The sequence below is a fragment of the Antechinus flavipes genome, chromosome 3, assembly GCF_016432865.1.
Source record: "Antechinus flavipes isolate AdamAnt ecotype Samford, QLD, Australia chromosome 3, AdamAnt_v2, whole genome shotgun sequence".
NCBI classification, from domain to species: Eukaryota; Metazoa; Chordata; class Mammalia; order Dasyuromorphia; family Dasyuridae; genus Antechinus; species Antechinus flavipes.
In genome coordinates, this window is record NC_067400.1 from 257,581,253 (window position 1) to 257,601,363 (window position 20,111).

Sequence of the window (20,111 nt, forward strand, 5' to 3'; positions counted from 1 at the left end):
GTGGGTTATTTTGGAAAAGAGGACAGGGGCTTGGCCATCTGAAGTCTTTTTTTTGTGACTCAGCATGAAACAATAAAGTATCATTATAATCACACTAATATAAAAAAAGTTTACACTAAATTAACTTGCCTTAATTATTAAGGACAAATTTGTATAAAGAAGAGATAAACTCTTTGTGTAATGAGGATGAAAGACAAAAGAAGTGTCTTTTAACATAATAAGTACTCTGAGAAATCTTAAAGGAACAAAGGGGACAACTATGCTGGATAGCTATGTGACCTTGGGCAAGATACTTCACCGTGTTTACCTCAATTTCCTCATCTATAAACTATAGATGAACTATAGAAATAAATGGCAAACCACTCTAGTATCTTTGGTAAGAAAACACCAAAAGGAGTCATGAAGAGCTGAACAAGGTGGGCCTGATGCTAGACAGAAACAGGGACAAGAGCCAACTAGCAGCTCTGTTACATATATCCAAGAGTTAAATCATAGATCCAGTGTGGAATGAAGAAGAGGCCTGAACTAGGGGTGGTCATTCTGTATTTATAGCTTAACAACAAGTATTCAATATCCTGAGACCATTCTCTGAGCAAGGAGCAAGAATATAAGTGAGTTGAATTTGTGTGGCTTGGATCTCCAAGCAAAGTCTGAGATTAAACAATCAGCCCACTCTGAAACCTAGAGCTGATTAATCAGAACCCTAGCAAGGTGGAGTATGAAGTTCTACTCTGAACAGATAGATCTAGCTAGCTAGCTGATAGAGAAATGGAGCCAGCAGCAGTCTACTGGAGCTCCAAAGAGAGCTTGCCAGAGTGTTACCCAGAACTGAACTGATTCAGGAGCTTGCAAAACTCCTGACTAGGAAGGCAATGATCAGCTTTCATCTTAGTTTAGACAGCTCTGGCTGCATTGAAATTTTTTCGGTGCCCAGTCTTAAACATTCCTGAGATCCTTGAAGAAAATATTTAGTACCCAGAGGAAGCAGCAACAAGACCACAGAGGTTGCTAATCAGAACCAAAGAAGGCCTCAGAATTCTGCCCAGAGCTTAGCACTAAATTAAAATCTCATTATAGGAATTAAGACGAGAAAAATTAGTAAAACACAAACTCAGAAAAAGAGAATGATTCCAAACATCTATAAATAAAGACTCAAAGGAAATACATAGCTTAGATAAAAATTCAAATAGAAGTCCTACAAGAGATAAAGATTTTTTAAGTTAAAAAAATCGTATAAATTAAATAATAAAGATTGGATAAGAAATGAGAGTTTTGGCAGAAAGCCTTAGAAAAATAACACAAGAAGTATAAAATCTTAACTCCAGTAACTTACTCTTTGAAAATTTTGATAATTTTAATGAGACAAGCAAAGAGTGAATTCATGATACAACTTTGTTTTTTTAATTAAAAACAAAGTCAAAATACTGAAACAAATAGAAGAAAACTTAAATTATTCTATATAAAAAACAACTGATGTGGAAAATCGATTAAGAAAAGATAATTTGAGGATCATTGAACTATTTTAAGAATCATGATTAGATGTTTGTGTGTCAGCCCTCTTTGTAATGGCCAGAAACTGGAAACTGAATGGATGCCCATCAATTGGAGAATGGCTGAATAAATTGTGGTATATGAATATTATGGAATATTATTGTTTGGTAAGAAATGACCAACAGGAGGATTTCAGAAAGGCCTGGAGAGACTTACACGAACTGATGCTGAGTGAAATGACCAGGAGATCGTTATATACTTCAACAACAATACTGTATGATGATCAATTCTGATGGACATGGAAGTGGCCATCTCCAGCAATGAGATGAACCAAATCAGTTCCAATGGAGCAGTAATGAACTGAACTAGCTATGCCCAGTGAAAGAACTCTGGGAGATGACTAAGAATCATTACATTGAATTCCCAATCCCTATATTTTTGCACATCTGCATTTTTGAGTTCTTTCACAGGCTAATTGTACAATATTTCAGAGTCCGATTCTTTTTGTACAGCAAAATGATGGTTTGCTCATGTATACTTATTGTGTATCTAATTTATATTTTAATATATTTAACATCTACTGGTCATCCTGCCATCTGGGGGAGAGAGTGGGGGGGAAGGAGGGGAAAAATTGGAACAAGAGGTTTGGCAATTGTCAATGCTGTAAAGTTACCCATACATATAACCTGTAAATAAAAGGCTATTAAAATTAAAAAAAAAAAAAAAGAATCATGATTAGAAGGAAAAAAAGACCCAAACCATCATGCTTCAAAATATCGTGTTAAAAAACTATCCAGATCTCTTAGAACCATAGAGCAAAATGAAAAATTGAGAGAACTTAACAGTCACTCTGAAGAAGTCCAAAATTACAATTGCCAGAAATGTCATAGCCAAAATGCAGAGCAGAAACTCACAGGAAAAAAAAAATGCTGCAGGAAATAAAGAAAGAAAAAAGAGTTGAAGGAAATTCATCCAGGATCACACAAGATTTAAGGAGAAGAGCATTTAAAATATGATATAAAAGGCAAAAGACATAGGCTTAAAGCCAAATATAACTTATCCAAAATAATTAAGGATAATCCTGTGGGGAAGAGAGGCTAAATATGAGCCTTTATTGAAAAACAACATTTTGGTAACCAATAAAAAAAAAAAAAGAAGAAAAGTAAGGAAGGAAACAAAGAATCCACTAGTGAAAAAATGTGGTGTCATAGTTTGGGGATTTATCCTACATAATCAGAGAGAAAGAGGATGAGATTAAGACTGGGTAATTTTACTTCAACCAATCAGGTCAAAAGAGGATGCTATACATAATATACATACACAGCATGTGCTCAGACTCACACACACATGCATGCCCTCATATACATGCACATATATCCTCAACTAGGTGAAAAAAATACATTTAACACAGCAGAGGAATAGAAGGTAATAGGAAGAAAAGATTGGGGGAATAAATATAGCCCTAAGTCACTTTCCCCACTCAGATCAGTATAAAGAGACAAATATGATTAAAGATACTGAGGATAAAAGGGATCTATAAAACATTTTATCAAACTTTTTGAGGTGGAAAAGAACTGGCATCTGAAGGCAAATACCTTCCATTGAGAAATGGCTGGAGGAATTATAGCATATAACTTATTGTTTAACACAGTACCTGGCCCAAAGTAAGGATTTAATACATGTTTATTGATTGGTTGATATGTGATAAAATACTATTGACCTGCAAGAAATGTTGAAGGGAATGGTTTCAGGAAGACCTGATAAAGTCTTGTATGAAGTGATGTGAAATAAAGTAAGCATAACCAGAAAAACATTAATATTTTAAAGATTAAAAAAACTTTGAAAGACTTGTAAACTTTGATCAACACAAAAATCAATTACAAATCCAAAGCATTCATGATTAAATATATTTCTATCTACTCAGAAAGTGCTGAGGTGCTCAGAGTGAAGATTAAAGCATATTTTTCTTTTTTCTTCCTTTTTGAATATGGCTAATTTGGTAATTTGTTTTGTTTGACTATACATATTTATAGCAGGTTTTCCTTTTCTTTCCTTCTCACTCTAGGACAATTTTCTTTGATTATTTCTTGCATTATTGTGTCAAATTTCTTTTTCTAGTCACAGGTTTCAAGTAGCCCAATTATTCTTACATTTTCCTTTCTTGATTTGTTCTCTTATAAGACATTTCACATTCTATTCTAATTTTTAACTCTTTAAATTTTGTTTTGTTATTTATTGGTCTCATACTTTCACTGACTTCTGCTTGCCCAATTCTAATTTTCAAAGAATTATTTTCTTCTTTAGACTCTGAATCTCGTTTTTCAATTGGTAAACTTTTTTTCATAATCTTACTGTTTTTCTTGGATGATTCTTTTTGTAATTTTTTTTTCCAATCTCTCATACTTGATTTTTGAAGTCTTTTTTGAGTTTTATAAATTCTTTCTGGGTAGATAGCCATTTAACGTTACTCTTTGAGGTAGATGAGGCTTCTTTTACTTCATTGTCCTCCTCAGAAGATGAATTCTTGCCTTCTTAACAGATGGGAGAGGAAAGAGTAAGAAAGAAAAAAAAATAGAAATTGAAAATAATTGAAATTAAAAAATGAAAAAAATAAGATGATGAAATATTATTGTACAATAAGAAATTATGGAGGAAGTAGTTTCAGACAAACCTGGGAAGATTTGTATGATGAACCAGAAAAACAATTTATACAAAAACAATAAGAATGTAAAGACAGACAATTTAGGGGATAGGAATTTTAAATTTTTATATATTTATTTTTAAATGAAATACAAAATAAGAAAAATTGCTACATGCACAGAACATGAAAGGATTCAAAACATAAAACAATATATATCCATTTTAAGAAAATCTATATAATAAATACTATACATTGTGTTCAGAATTGTCCATCTTCTTTGCTTCCTTGTAGATTTTATCTTGTTCTTCACTGTGCACTTTTTACTTTCTTTTTTCCACCTTCCCCATTCAAAATGCATATATGTATATGTATGTGTGTATATATATATATATGTGTATGTGTGCATGTTTTATATGTATGTACATATACACAATGTATACATCACAATACAAATATACATGCATTATACATATCTTCATATACATATATATAGAAATGTATAATCATATTTGCATATGCATTTGTGTAAGACTATACTATGATAGTATAGTTTCCCTATTTTTCTCTTTTGATTAAATCAATTTTGCCTTTAACTTTGAGGTCATGATTACTAACTCTGCTTTTTTTACATGATAAATTGTACTCGTGATCATTATTTTATATCTTTTATTTCCTATCCCTGCTGACTCCTCTGCTTTATTTTTATTGGCTACCTTACCTTGCTATTACTTAACCTACCTCCCATCCATAGATCCCTTTTATTTTCTCCCCCAGTTCTATCCCCTTGCCTTCTTGTTTCTAAATTTAGAAGACTTTAAAGCTTTTCAAATATATATGTTATTTCCTCTTTATTCCATTCCCCTTAATCTACACATCATTCTATATTCCCACCTTATCCTATTTTCTTACCCTCTTATTTCTTATAAATTTAGAAGACTTTTATTCTCTTTTAAATGTATATCTTCATTTTTTAACCCAGATCTGATGTGAGTAGGATTCCCTCTAAAAATCCCTCTATCCTTTCCCATCTCCCTTTCTCCTTAACCTCTTAATTTTGTTCTAAATTTAGAAAACTCTAATACGTGTGTGTGTGTGTGTGTGTGTGTATTGTTCAGTCTTTAACTTATTCCTGATGAAAATAGGGTTCCAGAACTACCAGCCCGCCGACTCTCCCATCTAATTCCTCTGTGTCAGTTCTTCCTCTTGCACCTCTCTTGTATAAACTAATTGCACTGTTTTACCTTTTATTCCATGGTTTTGCTTTTCCGAATTACATCATACTTAGCTCTACCCCAATTTTTCTTTTGAACTACGCAATTACTAATGACAATCTTAGGCATACGGTTTACATTACTACATGTCAAAAAAAAAAAAAAAGTTTGTCTTTATCTAGTCTCTTATAATTAGCCATTGATGTTTACTTTATATTTCTCTTGGATCTTTCCAATTCTTTGCTCTGAGAAAAGAGCTGCATAAGTACTTTGGCACCTATAGGTCCTTTTCCTTTTTAAAAAATATCTCTTGGGATACATACCTAGTAGGGATATTGTTAGATCCAAGAATATATATGAATCTTTATTTTTTTTAGCCTTTTAGGCATAGTTTCAAATTACTCTACAGAATGGTTGAATTAGTTCACAATTCTGGTGGGTCAAATTTAAGGAATCACAGAAACAATTGATGATTGTATAAAAGATAATAACAAACCCGAAACAAAATGCAAAAAAAAAAAAAAAAAATTGATGAAGCCAAAACAGTTCTTAAAGAAAAAATGAAGCTTTCTATAACACAGTAAATATAAATAAGTATTATATGTAATAAGGATAAATTAGAATCCTTTCTAATGAAATTGGGGGCCAAAGCAAGTTTTTTTTCTAGCACTTTCAGCACCACTATGTAATATGATATCTATAATGAAACTGAGAAAATACAAATAAGCAAAGAAAAAAAAATTGTACATCTCCTTAAAAATAAATTTTCATTGTCTTTTTTAGTCACTGAAATTTTCCCCAATAATCCTCCCCTCCAGAGAGACATTGCATATAAAAAAATAATTCTTTTAAAGAAAAAAAAATTTAAAGGAAAAATTAGCAATATTCATCAGTAATTTGAAAAAGTTTGTAAATTTCTTACCAAAAGGATTGAACTGATTCACAACTCTACCAATATTGTATCTATCTTTATGCCCTCCAACATTTACTATTCTACCTTTTGTCATTTTTCTCAATTTGCAGAATATGAAACTTGGCGGTTGTTTTAATTTACATTCCTTACATTATTAATGAAAAATTAATAATTAAAGAAAAATGAAAGGGAGGAAAAAAAATAAATGTTTTATTATAAAACCAAAGAAAAAATTTAGAGTGAGGAAAGAAAGAGAATAAGTATATATAAAAAGGTTACTTTGTGCCAAGTACTGTATTACATGCTTTGTACAAATATTGTCTCATTAATCTATTTAAATCTTGTTATCTCTTTAAAATGATTTAATTGTATTAATGTCTAAAAAGGATATGGTTAGAATTTTTGCCTTTTTACATTATTTGCATTTTCTCTATATTCTAATACAATGGCAATTTTATTTTTATTTTCTGCAAATGTTCATGTACTGCCATGAAATATGTATGTTCTTTTGTGACTCCATTCACAAGATTTTTAGTTTTATTTTCTGTAGCAAAAAGACAGCATTTTAAAGAGATGTTGCTGTACCAAATCATAATCTCTAAGCTGTATGGAACTGAAAGTTTTCAAAATATAAATATGTAGTAATCAAAACAAAAATTATATGAAAACAGAATAAAATACTTATTATCCCTGTCATCTTATCTCCTAATGGAATTGCACTTAGGATAATTTTATTGAGCCTATGATAGAAGAATCTCAGTCCTCTCCTTCCCCTTCACCCATATTGTCCATAGTTTTCTTGGCAAAAATACTAGAGTGGTTAGCTATTTCCTATTTCAGGGAATTAAAATAAACAGAGATTAAGTGACTTGCCCAAGATAACAGCCAGTAAATTTAGGAGACTGGTTTTGAACTCATGTCTTCCCGATTCTAGGCATAAGGCTCTATCCACTGAGCATCTGGCTGCCTTCTGATGATTTACTGAACTCTGAAGAATAGTTATTTAATCCATCTCTGCAATAGGTCAAAGAATACGACATATTAAAGAATAAAGCAAAATTGCAACCTGTCCCAGCACTATTTCTACCTGAACCTCACCAAACGAGGATAATTTTTCAATAACAACAATAGCACCAACAATAATAGTAATAATAATAGGTTTCATATCTTGTCCTACAATTTGCAATGCACTTTATCTGATTTATCTCCTTTGATTCTGGTAATCCTATGAGTTGGGTGTTATTAGAATCCTAATTTACAGATTAGGCACACCTACTAATCTCAGTAAATTGCCGAGGATTATTATACAGCTAGTAAACGTCTGAGATGGGGTTTGAACCCATGTTTCCCTGGATCCAAGACCCTATCTATACATGCTGAGCCACAACACAGGATATAATACCTTTCCCTCTACCCCCCCCCCTTTTTTTTTCCAAATCCTTCTGATCCTGACAATGCCATAGTTAAATCCAGGGCTTGCCACTTTAAATCATTTTGAAATATCCTCCGGGAAATCAAAGGACTTCTCTCTGCCGGAGAACTCAGAGGGTCACAAGTCCCGTAAGCATTCTTCCTGCTTCATCAGGATATCCTGCAATTTCACTTCAGACTCTGTGGATGGGCCCTGACCATTGTGTTTCCCAAGTTTGTGGAGGGGAGGGTCAGCAGAAGTCAAAGCAGCTGCACCAAGCAGAGGAAAAAGTAACTATGGAAACCTGTGTTATCAGCATCCTCCATGTATTTCCTCACCTCCTCCCCAGTCCTCCAGCCCAACCCCTTGAGAGTCCAGCTCCTTCCCACTCAAACCCCGAAACTTAGAAACTCATACGCAGGATTGGGATGGCATCTGATCCCTTAAATGAAGTGCCTTTGGGTCGATTCACCGTTTTGCCCCAAGGTTCAGCCAGCCTAAAGCTGGGTAAGCAGCAGATAGCCTGAAGGCAGGACGCCCAGTCTCAGTAGATGGAGTCTTTGATTAGCTGTCCCTTGGGTTTTCCCTGTCTAGGTTTGTTGACCCTGCTGCAATTTGTGACCCTGAGCTGCATTTCTTCCTCCGAAGCTCTCATTGCTCCGTCGTTGGTTCCCCGGGTCAAATCTAGCTACAATTTTGGCCGGACTTTCCTGGGACTTGACAAATGCAACGCCTGCATCGGGACATCCATTTGTAAGAAGTTCTTTAAAGAAGAAATCAGGTCAGAAACTCAGTCAAATAATTCCGAAAGGAAAAAAACAACAACTCTATTCCCAAGACCTTTGCTAAAGACAAAGCAGTATGGAATTTATGGGCTAGAGTTGTTTTTAATCTCTTTTAATCATCCTAGCAATGGTTTGGAAAATGGGGGGAACTGAGCCAGGTTTCAGCCCTCAATATGACATTTAAAGTTGAGGGAGGGAGAGGTTTAAGCAGAGATTTAAACATTTCCTTTCTATAAATAGGCCTGCCTTGGACAGCTATAACACTGCTTTGTATAGAGTCATTGCCCAGTAGCTGAGCTCACAGCAGAATTACTTTCTAACTCCAGCAAGTTTCCCATTCCAAGATGTGGCCCCAAGACAATGTTAAATTTCTTATACACAGGGCACTCACTGCTAGAAACAGGTGGACTGCTCTAGTAAGGGTGTAACCTCAGAAATTGTTCTCCAAACCTTAAGCTCTAAAGAGTATGGTTCAACTTCTTCCCCAGATAAGAGACCTAAAATCTTTAAAAACTCCTGAGTAAAAATTCTCTCCTTTCTTCTTTTCCTACAGTTGAGGCTGACCTCTTCTAATTGATGTTGGACAAAAATATGGTTTCTCCTTTTAGGAGATTTAAGTTGCCATTTTAAAAAAATCTGTTTCTGCCCATGCCAGTGATAAAAATATGCAAAAATAGACTAGCATACAGTCCTTCTTAGGACCATCTCTAACCAGATTTAGAAGGCTTTTGGTATCCATTGAGAATAACTAAAAAAAAAAAAAAAAAAGAGAGAGAGAATAACTGACAAATTGCTAGATGATCTTTTTACCTCAAATTCCTGACATAGTTCCTGGTACATACTAGGCTCTTAAATAAAGATTCTAATTAATTGATTATTTTAAAAGCAAGAACTTTCTGTAAATGCTGTATAATAGGGAGCCCAGAATTTGAAATCAGAGGGCCTAGATTCATCAATCATGTTCCAACTATTATGTGCCAGGAATTGGGTTAGTCACTGGGCATACAGTTATAAAGAATGATAAGATCCTTATCTTTAAGGATATTTAAGGAATGATAAGAATGAACATATAAACAAAAAGTTCTAATTTTCTTTCTCTAGATTTCCTCATCTTGAAAATGAGAGCTTTGTCTCTTCTAGATCTGACATTATATATATAATATGCATATTTCAGAAGCAAAGATTTATTGGTAAATGTTTAATAACTAGCTCTAAGAATGAGAGTGCCAAAGATACTTTTCAATTTATGTAGATTAATAATATTTTCTCCATCACTTTCTTAAGTATAGGCAATCTATATAGTTAGATAGAAGGAAAACAACAAACTAATGCTACAAATCAATTTATATCATTGCTGATTTCTGAATGGCAAAGACTTACTCACACTGCAAAATTTTAACAATAGGCTCTCCTTTAACTTGTTCAGGCTGGCTCCAGCACAGCCTTAAATAGGTGTAAATGAAGGGAAAGGTGTGTTTTAGTGCTACTTTATGCTGTTCTATAACATTTCAGAGAACCTGGACTAGATATTCCTGACCTTGAGACCAGGCACTGGATGATCCCTTGGTATTGGCTTCCATACCTACCTTCCCTTGATCTTCCCATCTCCTGTATAGAAGCATCTTAAACTACTTTTCACAGAGTTCAAAATAAATGAACACTTGCTCCTTCTTCCTCATTCAGTCACTACCATATCACCTTAGAGTGTGAACTCTTTTTGCCAAAGCATTTAGAGGATCTTTTCTTGGTATTCATTTTAAATTGAAATAGAAAATGGAAAAAGGGGGAAAAAGGAACATTTTCATGTATGCAGCAGAGCATAATAAGAGGATTCAATATAAAACAACAAATTTCTATTTAAAATTGTTTACTTAAAAAAAAAATCCATGTAGGGGCAGCTAGGTGGCAAATTCAAATCTGATCTCAGACACTGAACACTTCCTAGCTGTGTGACCTTGGGCAAGACACTTAACCCCAATTGCCTTAGCAAAAAAAAAAAAAAAAAAAAAAAAAAATCTATGTAGTATAAATACTATACATTGTTTTCAAAGCTACCCATATTTTCTGGGCTTCCTTCTAGGTTTTCTTTTGTTCTTTTCTGTTTAAATTTTTTTTAATGTTATTTCTCTACCCACCCACACACATCAGAAGGCTACAATTAAACATGAATATATATGCATGTTTATATAAACATACATATTATACATACATGCAGATCCACACATATATGTAAAACCATACTGTTCATATTTTGATTTGTCAGTTCTTTCTTTAGAGGTAGATAACATCTTCCTTCATAGGTCCAGGTTTTTCCATGTATTTCTAAATCAACAGCTCATCATTTCTTATATCACAGTAGTTTTCCATCACAATTATGTACCACAGCTTGTTTAGTCATTGCTTAATTGAAGGGTATCTGTCATTTTAATCAATCTGATAGGTAGTCTATGATATCTCAAAAATTTTTTTAACTTGTATTTCTCTAAATGATGATTTAGAGCATTTTTCACATGACTATATATATATATATATATATATATATATATATATATAGTTTTGGTTTCTTCATTGAAAAACTGCCTGTTCATATCCCTTAATCATTTATCATTTGGGGATATGACTCATATTGTAATAAATGTGACAAAGTTCTTTATATATTTGAGAAATGAGACCTTTATCTGAGAGACTGACTATAAAAAAAATTCAGCACTTTTCTGCTTTACTTTTAATCTTTGCTACATTGGCTTTATTTACATAATAACTTTTCTATTTATTATAATTGAAATTATCCATTTTACATTTCAACAGTGCTCTTTGTCTTTTGTTTCTGCTTATATTATTCTCCTATCCATGAGTCTCATAGATAATGTTCCATGTTCTAATTATCTTTCAATATCTCCCTTTATACTTAGGTAAGGAAACAATTTTGGTCTTATATTGCTACATGGTTTAATATATTGGTCTATGTCTAATTCTTGCCAGACTGATTTCTGGCTTTCCCAACAATTTTTACTAAATAGTGAATTTTTTCCCAAAAACTTAAATCTTTACATTTGTCAAACACAAAATTCTATAGTCTTTTACCACTGTGTATTGAATATTTATATCTACTTGTTCCACTGATCTATCTTTATATTTCTTAACAAGTATTAAATAGTTTTGTTATTTACAGTCTTATAATATAGTTTAAAGTCTGATGCTGCTGAATCTTTTTCCTTTACATATTTTTCCTTTAGTTCTTCCAAATGAATTTTGTTGTGATTTTTTTCTAACTTGGTAAAATAATTTTTATTATTTAATAGGGATGATATTGAATAAATAAAACAGTTAGGTAAAATTGTTGTTTTATTATGTTGGCTTTGATTACCCATGAACAATGAATATTTCTTGATTATTTAAATCTGACTTTATATAGAGAATGTTTTATATTTATGTTCATATAGTTCCTGTGTATTTTTTGGCAAGTATACTTTCAGATATTTTATTCTATCTAGTTAGTTTAAATAGTGTAAAACAATATTGAATAATGCTGGTCATACATAATAGGATTTACCTATTTTCCTCTTTTAAAAAGAACTATTTTAGTTTTAACTTTGAGATCATGTATGTAATAAATGTAATGTTATGTAATAACATTATATAATAATGTAATGTAATAATTTCTACTCTAGACCAAGGATCTTAAAAGCCAATTAGACCCCAATACTCAGAAGCAGGTACTCGATGAAGGCAACATTATACAGTAAAATAAATACTTGTTTAAATATTGTCCATCTTTCCACCTTGTGATCTTGGGCAAGTGCACAGAATGATAGATTTAGAGCAAGAAGGGACCTTAAGGGTTATTTACAATAGTAAATTTCCTTTTACAATAGTAGAAACTGAGTTCTAGAAATCCTTGAGTTCTAGGGATTGATTTGATCAATCAGTCACAGCTAGGATCTTCTCACTCCAAACTCAATCTTTTTTTTTTTCCATTGGACCATACCGCTTCTCTACTCTCTGAACTTTAATTTCCTCATTTATGAAATTAAAGAGTTGTACTAGATAAGTCTCCAAAGTTCCCTATATTTCTAAACCTATGATCCTAACATAACTTTCATACCTCCCAGCTTTCAACTCCATCACAAGGTTACCCTTCACAGAAGCTGGAGGCAAAAACAATTTCTCTGAGTTTCTGTTTATTTATCTGTCAAAGAGAGACTTGCTGCCCTCAGAAAGGTCAGGAAAAGTCATTGACCAAAATAGTTCCCTTTTAATTTTTTTTCAAACTTCATTAAATGTTTCCAGTTACATGTAAGAGAATTTTTACCAATCATTTTTCATTAATTTCAGTTCCAAATTCTGTCCTTCCCTTTTCCTTGAGAAGGAAAGCACTTTGATTTTAATTATACATGTGAGGTCATATCAAAAATATTTCCATATTAATCATGATGTAAAAGAAAACATAAATAAAATAAAACAATATAAATGAAGATTTTTAAAAATTATGTTTAAATTTACATTTAGCATCCATCAGTTCTTTCTTTGGAGTGACCAAAATATTTCCTAGAATTCAGATCTGGAAAGGAACTTAAAGATCATCTGGTTTGACCTTTTTTTTTCTTCTTTTTTTTAAATACAAATGATCCCAGATAGATTGTAATATGTATAATTAAGGTTTGAACTAAGATGACATTGCCTTCCTTTATTCTTTCTTTCTTTTTTTCTTTTTCTACATTAGATTTATTTGCTGACATCCTATATACTAGTTCTCTTAATTATTTGTTTACAGCATGACTGCTTATGTCCATCACTAGCCTTTATGTGACATGTCAGAAAACTATGACCCAGGGACCAAATTTAACCTGTCACCTGCTTTTTAAAAAAATAATGACAGCTTTTTATTTTTCAAAATACACAAAAAACGAGTTTTCAATATTCACCTTGCAAAACCTTGCAAAATCCAAATTTTTCTCCCTTTCTTCTTCCCTACCTCCCCCCCCCCCAGACAGCAAGTAATCTGATATAAATTAAACGTGTCTTTGTAATTGATAATATTCAATCTATTTGTGGCTGTGTTTGAATGATCTTGAGCAAACCATTTCATCTTTTTGTACCTCACCTTCCTCATCTATAAAATGAGGAAGACTAGATTAGATCAGCAACTCAAACTTTTTGGTCCCAGGATCCTTTTACATTCTTAACTCTAAGATTTTTTGTTTATGTGAGTTACATCTATTGACATTTAATGTATTATAAATTAAAACTGATAAAATTTTACAAAATTATATATTGTTTTCTAATTTACTAATTTATTTACAAATGAACATAATAAATCTGTTCATATAAATAGTATTTTATGAAAATGATAATTTCCAAAATAAAAAATTAATAAGAATGTTATTTTTAACATATTTACATATTATGTTTTTTACCTATTTTTGCAAAATTTCTTTAATTTCTGGCTTAATAAAAGATATCTGGATTCTCAAATCTGCTTCTGCATTTAATCTATTGAAATATGTAGTTTGGTTTGATTTGACCTCACAGAAATATATAGTCGGAAAATACTAATACTAATCTTAGTATTATTATGAAGAGTTTTGACCTCAAAGACTCCATGAAAAGGTCTCTGGGATCTTCATGGGTCCTGTGGACCACTCTTTGAGAATCACTATCCCCTCTAGCTCTAGCTGACATTTTAATGTTCTATGATTCTGTGACCAGGGTCCTAAAAAATCTGTTCAAGATAAGATAATTTTGTTTCTATCCTCCTCTTTCCTCTTCTGGTTCCTGATACCCCAATTAGAGATGTACCTGTCAACACAGATACCTCTACCCTTACTCCACACACACTTCAAAAAGCTCCACATTTCAAGGAAATGAAAAGTAACCTTTCTCCACAGAGGTCCTAGGGACTCTAAAGATGAAGGACCTTATTGATTAAAACAGGAAGGGACCTTAACAATTCTCCTTGCCATTTTACAGAAAAGGAAGCTGGGGTCAAGAGGTGATTTTATTTGTCCAAGGTTTCACAGCTGGTGAATGGCCAGGATTCAATCCAGCTCTTCTTACCTCAAATTCAGAGGATACCAGATAAAGTTTAATTTTTCCCTGTCTTCTCTTTCTTTCAACTTCCTCTTTCCTTCATTCTATTTGAGTTTTGGTGGGTTTGTTTTAATCTCAGATTAATTCTACCTCTTCTAACATCCAACTTCCAAACTAATGTGATGGTGAACAAATCTCTTCATGTTCATCTGTAAAGCTAAAGTGGAAAATGAGAGAGAGTGGATTCCCCGTGGTTCCTTCTAGTTTTCTCTAAAACTCTCTAAAGGGATAATGGTATTGAACGGCTCTTCATTTAATTGGGAAGTCCTAAAAAGATATTTCTTTTTTACAGGTTTGACAACTGGCTTGCTTCCCACCTCAAACTTCCTCCTGATTACTTTTCCACTTATCCTGCAAACTACTCAGATGATACCAAAAGCTGGCGCCCAGTGGAGATTTCCAGGCTAATAAGTAAATACCAAAATGAACTTTCTGATAGGAGAATCTGTGCATCAGCTTCTGGTTCAAAGAACTGCAGCATTGAGAGAGTCCTGAGGAAAACAGAAAGAGTCCAAAAATGGCTGAAGGCCAAGCGCCTCACTCCAGACCTGGTGCAGGTAAGTGATGAGCTGGCTCTTTCAGAAATACATGCATTCAAGCACCCGGGGTAAATGGCAAAGGAATTCTTTCTGTATGATGTCCCTCAAGCTGACTCATGCCAGTCGGGACATGTGTCTGTGGGTTCTTATATCAGAAATGTTGTCCATCTGAATCATTCAATAAGCACTTATTAAGCACTTACTATATGCACTATGCTAAGTGCTAGGGGCCCAAAGAAGGGTAAAAGACAGTCCCTAATTTCAAGGAGCTCACAATTTAATGAAGGCGGGAACATTTAAACAATCATGTACAAGCAAACTCTATATAGGATGAATTAAAAGTAATCTCAGAGGGAAAACACTAGAATTAAGAGGGTGAGAGATAGGCTTTCTGTAGGAGATGGAATTTTACCTGAAACTTGAAGAAAGTCAAGGAAGTCAAAAGGTAATGATGAGAGCATGGGAAATATATATATATATTTCTCTGTCTCTCTGTCTGTCTGTTTCTTTCTCTCTCTCTCTCTCTCTGTCTCTCTCTCTCTCTCTCTCTCTCTCTCTCTCTCTCTCTCTCTCTCTCTTTTTCCCTTAACTTAGAAGACTTTGCTTCTATCCTTGACAATACCATTTTTGGTCTATTAGCTTCTTAAAGGTGGTACAATAAATTAAGTGCTCTACCTAAAAGCAGAAAGTCCTAAGTTCAAATCCCATTTAATAGCTGTGTGATATTGGGCAAATCACTTCATCTCTGTTTGCCTCAGTTACTTCAACTATGAATTGGAGGTAATAAAAGCACTTACCTCTCAGAATTGTTGTGAGGATAGAATTAGATAATATTTATAAAAAGCACTTAGCACAGTGCTTGGCACATAGTCGGTGCTATCTATGCTAATTACCATCATCATTATCATTCTGTATCTAAGGCAGAGGTCACTAATTGGAGATTATAAAATGACCCCAAAGAATATGAACACCTCCCCATCTCCAACATTCTCCCTATTACAGTGGAGTAGCTACAGCTTTTCTCCAAGACATCAACATTTAGAAAAGGGTAAAAAATATAAATTAAAAAAATTTAATTTTTAAAAATTTGATATATTTACAGTCAGCACTTTTTATACTTTTAATTTGTTATATTTACATTTAATCATAATTTTTCACTTCTCTAGTAGTATACTCAAGTGTCCCAAGGTCTCTATTTGTCCATTGCCATTCATCTCACCATCCCCCAAATTTCAAGATTTACAACTTCCATGAATGACTAACATTCAGAGTTCTATACACTCTTCTCTTCCCTTTCCATTTAACTAAATTTGCTTTAATTATTTTTTGGTGAAAGAAATACAAGAGCTAATTAAAATAAATTCCGTTGAATGGGAGGAGTCAGGAACAACATCCCAATGGTGCAGAGGCCTTGAACATTGCTCTCATGAGAGATGGGAAAACTTCCACTCAAATTCTGCCATTGACTCATCCTGACCATGTTTTTCTGGGCAAGTCAGAGAAGGTGCAGAAGTACAGTGAGGGAGCTTCCTCATTCAGCAATTTCCTCTACCTGTGAAATTAGCAGCCAAATTGGTTTTATTTTTGCATCATGAATTTCAAGTTTTTTATGAAGATAAATTTCTTATACTGCTTTGTTGGGCACCAGAATTTCTGGATACAGCTCTGGATGCTGCTTTAACTCATGCCAATGATCTTGGGTGAAAGGCTTGCAGACACAGGATTAGAGCCTTTCTCCTCATCAAAACTGACCTGTTCTGTTCCACTTCCTAGGGCTCAGCTTTTTAATCTTTGGGTTGCAACCTCATGTGGAGTCTTGTGACTGAATGTGGAGATTATGAAATTATTAACAAATATCTGATTTGTATACCTATTTTACATACCTTTATACCCAAGGTCACATAAAAATTTCTCAGACAATAAGGGGTTACTTGGCAAAAAGCTTAAGAAGCTCTGCCTTAGGAAACTACCTGGATCAGTTGAAAAATTAATTCATCTTAATTACTGGTAATTCCTTAGCTGCCACTCAAGACAGACAGACAGAGAGACCTACAGAGAGAGAGACAGACAGAGAGAGAGAGAGAGAGAGAGAGAGAGAGAGAGAGAGAGAGCTTGTGTATAAATAGATATTCACACATATATAGACATACATGGGTATGTCTAGGTAGATATTGATAGATCTACATATAAATCTGCATATAGATCTACATCTACATTTATATACTCAGATTTGTCTGTGTCTATATATACAAATGTGGTCCTTTAATATCTAGCTTCTTAAACTGTGGTTCAAGATCCCAAAAAGAGTCTTGTAACTGAATCTGGGGGGTCATGAAATTATGATTAATCATTAGGAAAAGTTTGACTTGTATACCTATTTTATATACCTATATACCCAGGGCCATATAAAAATTTCTCAAGTGAAAAGGGATCATGAATGGAAAAAGTTTAAGAAACTCTGCTTTAACATATATTCCAAATCAATAGTCCTCAAACTTTGTAGCTTCAGGTTCCCTCTATATTCCTAAAAGTTGAGGATCCCTCTTCCAAAAAGAGCTTTTGCTCATTTGGATTATATCTCTCAATATCTATCATATTAGAAATTAAAATGTATTATTATTAAAATAAAATAGTTTTGATCCCATGAAAGGATCTCAAGGACTCCCAGGTATCCTTGGATCATATTTTGAGAACTGCTAACCTAAATCAAAGGAATAAATTTGGGTGGAAATTTTTAAAGTTAGGGAAGTATCTTGAGACAAGTGAGCCCTTCCCCCCATTCATACCATGTAGCTGGCTGCTAGTATGAGGCCTTAGGGATCTTCTCCAGCAAGCTCCAGAGAGAGTCCCAGGTTGCTCTCTGCCTTATGTCTTCCTGAGCCATATTCTTTTAACTCCCCAGAGATGAGTTGGCCCCCAGACCTGACTTGTTTTTAAGGTCTGCAAAGATCCAGGGGTTTTGCTCAGTATTCCATCTCTAGAGGAGTAGTAAGAATCCCCAGGCAGAGGAGAGAGGAGGAAAAAAAAAAACAAGAAAATGAAAGGAGACTGCAGGGAGGAGGGAGGAGGTATAACTATGCAGTCCCTGAAACAGGCAGACAGGGCTTCTTACAAAGAATTGAAGGAGAGCTTCCATCCTCATCATCAGAGGTCTAGTCCAAATTAGAAAGACTGCCTTTCCACCCTTTTCAGGAGGGGTAGAATACTGTTTTGTTTTGTTTTGTTTTTTAAACCATGGATGGCTTTCTTTCAAGTGAATGGGACACATGCCCACCTCCTGAGCCAGAAGCAAAATACAGCAAGGGTGACTGCCAAGGAGAGGAGGGGACCAGGAATTAAAATCAAGGATGGGGGAAAAACAAACAAATAGCACGAAACATTTTATAGTGTGCTAGTGAAAACAGGCATCGTTCCCACCCCCACCCCCCTCACTACTACTACTATCTCTAAAAAGGGCTATGTCATAATGACTGAATATCCTGAATATGCTGACCAACATCCCTAACCACAGCTTAGTCTAGCATCGCTGGTGTCTTCTTGCAAAACCATAAAAAAAAAAAAAAAGGTTTTCTCTCCAGTGCAGAGGGTCCTTGATCCCACCTATTAGTAATCAGCCAGGGGAAGAATTATTTCTTAATCATGCTTTCCTCTCCCTTCCCCTAAACTATATGATGATGTACATGGAGAAATTGCTTCTTCCCTCCAATACTGACATCTCCCTCAGCAGTCTGAGCCTCTGCATCCACAAGATGGCAATATGGAGTTTTTTAAGCTTTTCACCAGAGTTGCCAACATTTCTGTTTCCCACATCACATTTCTTTTTTTTAAGTGGATGGATTATGGAAAATAATGAAATTAACCAAAAAGTACATTGGTTGTTTAATTCAAATATGAGTTTATGAGCAAATATTATGACATTTAGATGTAATTGGTAAACAAATTACTCTTCATTCACTGGAGGGAGGAAAGAAAAGGGAATGGGGTTGGGTAGGAGGTCCCTGTGATTTTGTGGATAAAAGGAACTCCATTAGAAATTTTCTCTTACTTGCAGATCTGAGATTCACCCAGCAACTAACAGTCTTAGAAAGCCTTAGAATGTTGCCTGGGCACTAAAATGTTAAGTGACTTGCCTCAGAGACAGAAATGTAACCCACATCTTGAGTCCAAGACTGAGCATCTATCCATTGGGTTGAGATCCCTCTATTCATTGCTGTTTCTTTCTAATTTCAGAGTTTGTTTTTCAGAATACAGGCAGTATCACCTAGTGGATAGAGATCCAGCTAGCCATCATTATTTAAATATTCATTGTTCTAAGGTTTCTAAAGTACAACATGTCTGTGAAGTTAGTAGGGTTAGTGACTTAATTGTAATAATCTAAGTAAGTTTTCTATTGGCATATCAACAATGTATTTGTAGCCCTGGTACCTAGTCCAGTACCTGACTGTAATTACTTAATAAATGCTTGATGATTGATTCAAAAGGTGATGCCTCAATGCAAGAGAGTTACCTTGAATGGTGGAAATGTCTGGTTTTGTGAAAGGCTCTCTGGGGCCATTTGGGATCACTGACATCACATATATGTTTCTTGAAATAGTTTCAGAATCCAAATATGGTCCAATGGATAGAATGGCTATGACTTTAAGCAGGTAACTTACCAATATACCATATAAAGAGATCCAGCCTTGGAGTCAGGAATATGTAGATGGTAATTCTAATATACTCTAGTTCTAACCAAGGAAAAGTTCCTTAATATTCAAGGTTCCCGGGCAATCCTCTAAGTCTTTGTAGAAATTAACTAGGAATCAAGAATCCCACTTTAAAATATTAGTAATATTAAATATATAAATATATTAAATATAAATAATAAATTTATAAATTTAAAAGACCATTTTATCCTTTAAGTTAAAGGGTGGGAGAGTATCTTAAGTTTTGTTTTCCTCCCATCATTTTCCAAACTACTTTTATGTGTAGGACTAATATGAAATGGCCCTGTCAATGGAATGGAGTAATAGAAAACAGCTTAAATATTG

General features: G+C 33.9%; 1 protein-coding gene across 1 annotated transcript in view; it reads left to right on the plus strand.

The window, feature by feature from the left end:
- Positions 1-8,030: 8,030 nt before the first annotated feature.
- Positions 8,031-20,111, plus strand: part of DIPK2B (divergent protein kinase domain 2B) — a 63,280-nt gene continuing 51,199 nt past the window's right edge. The window contains exons 1-3 of the mRNA XM_051984986.1: positions 8,031-8,174; positions 8,262-8,448; positions 14,835-15,099. Coding sequence (XP_051840946.1) covers positions 8,096-8,174; positions 8,262-8,448; positions 14,835-15,099 — 531 coding nt within the window. The 5' untranslated portion in view covers positions 8,031-8,095. The remainder of the gene's footprint in view (positions 8,175-8,261; positions 8,449-14,834; positions 15,100-20,111) is intronic.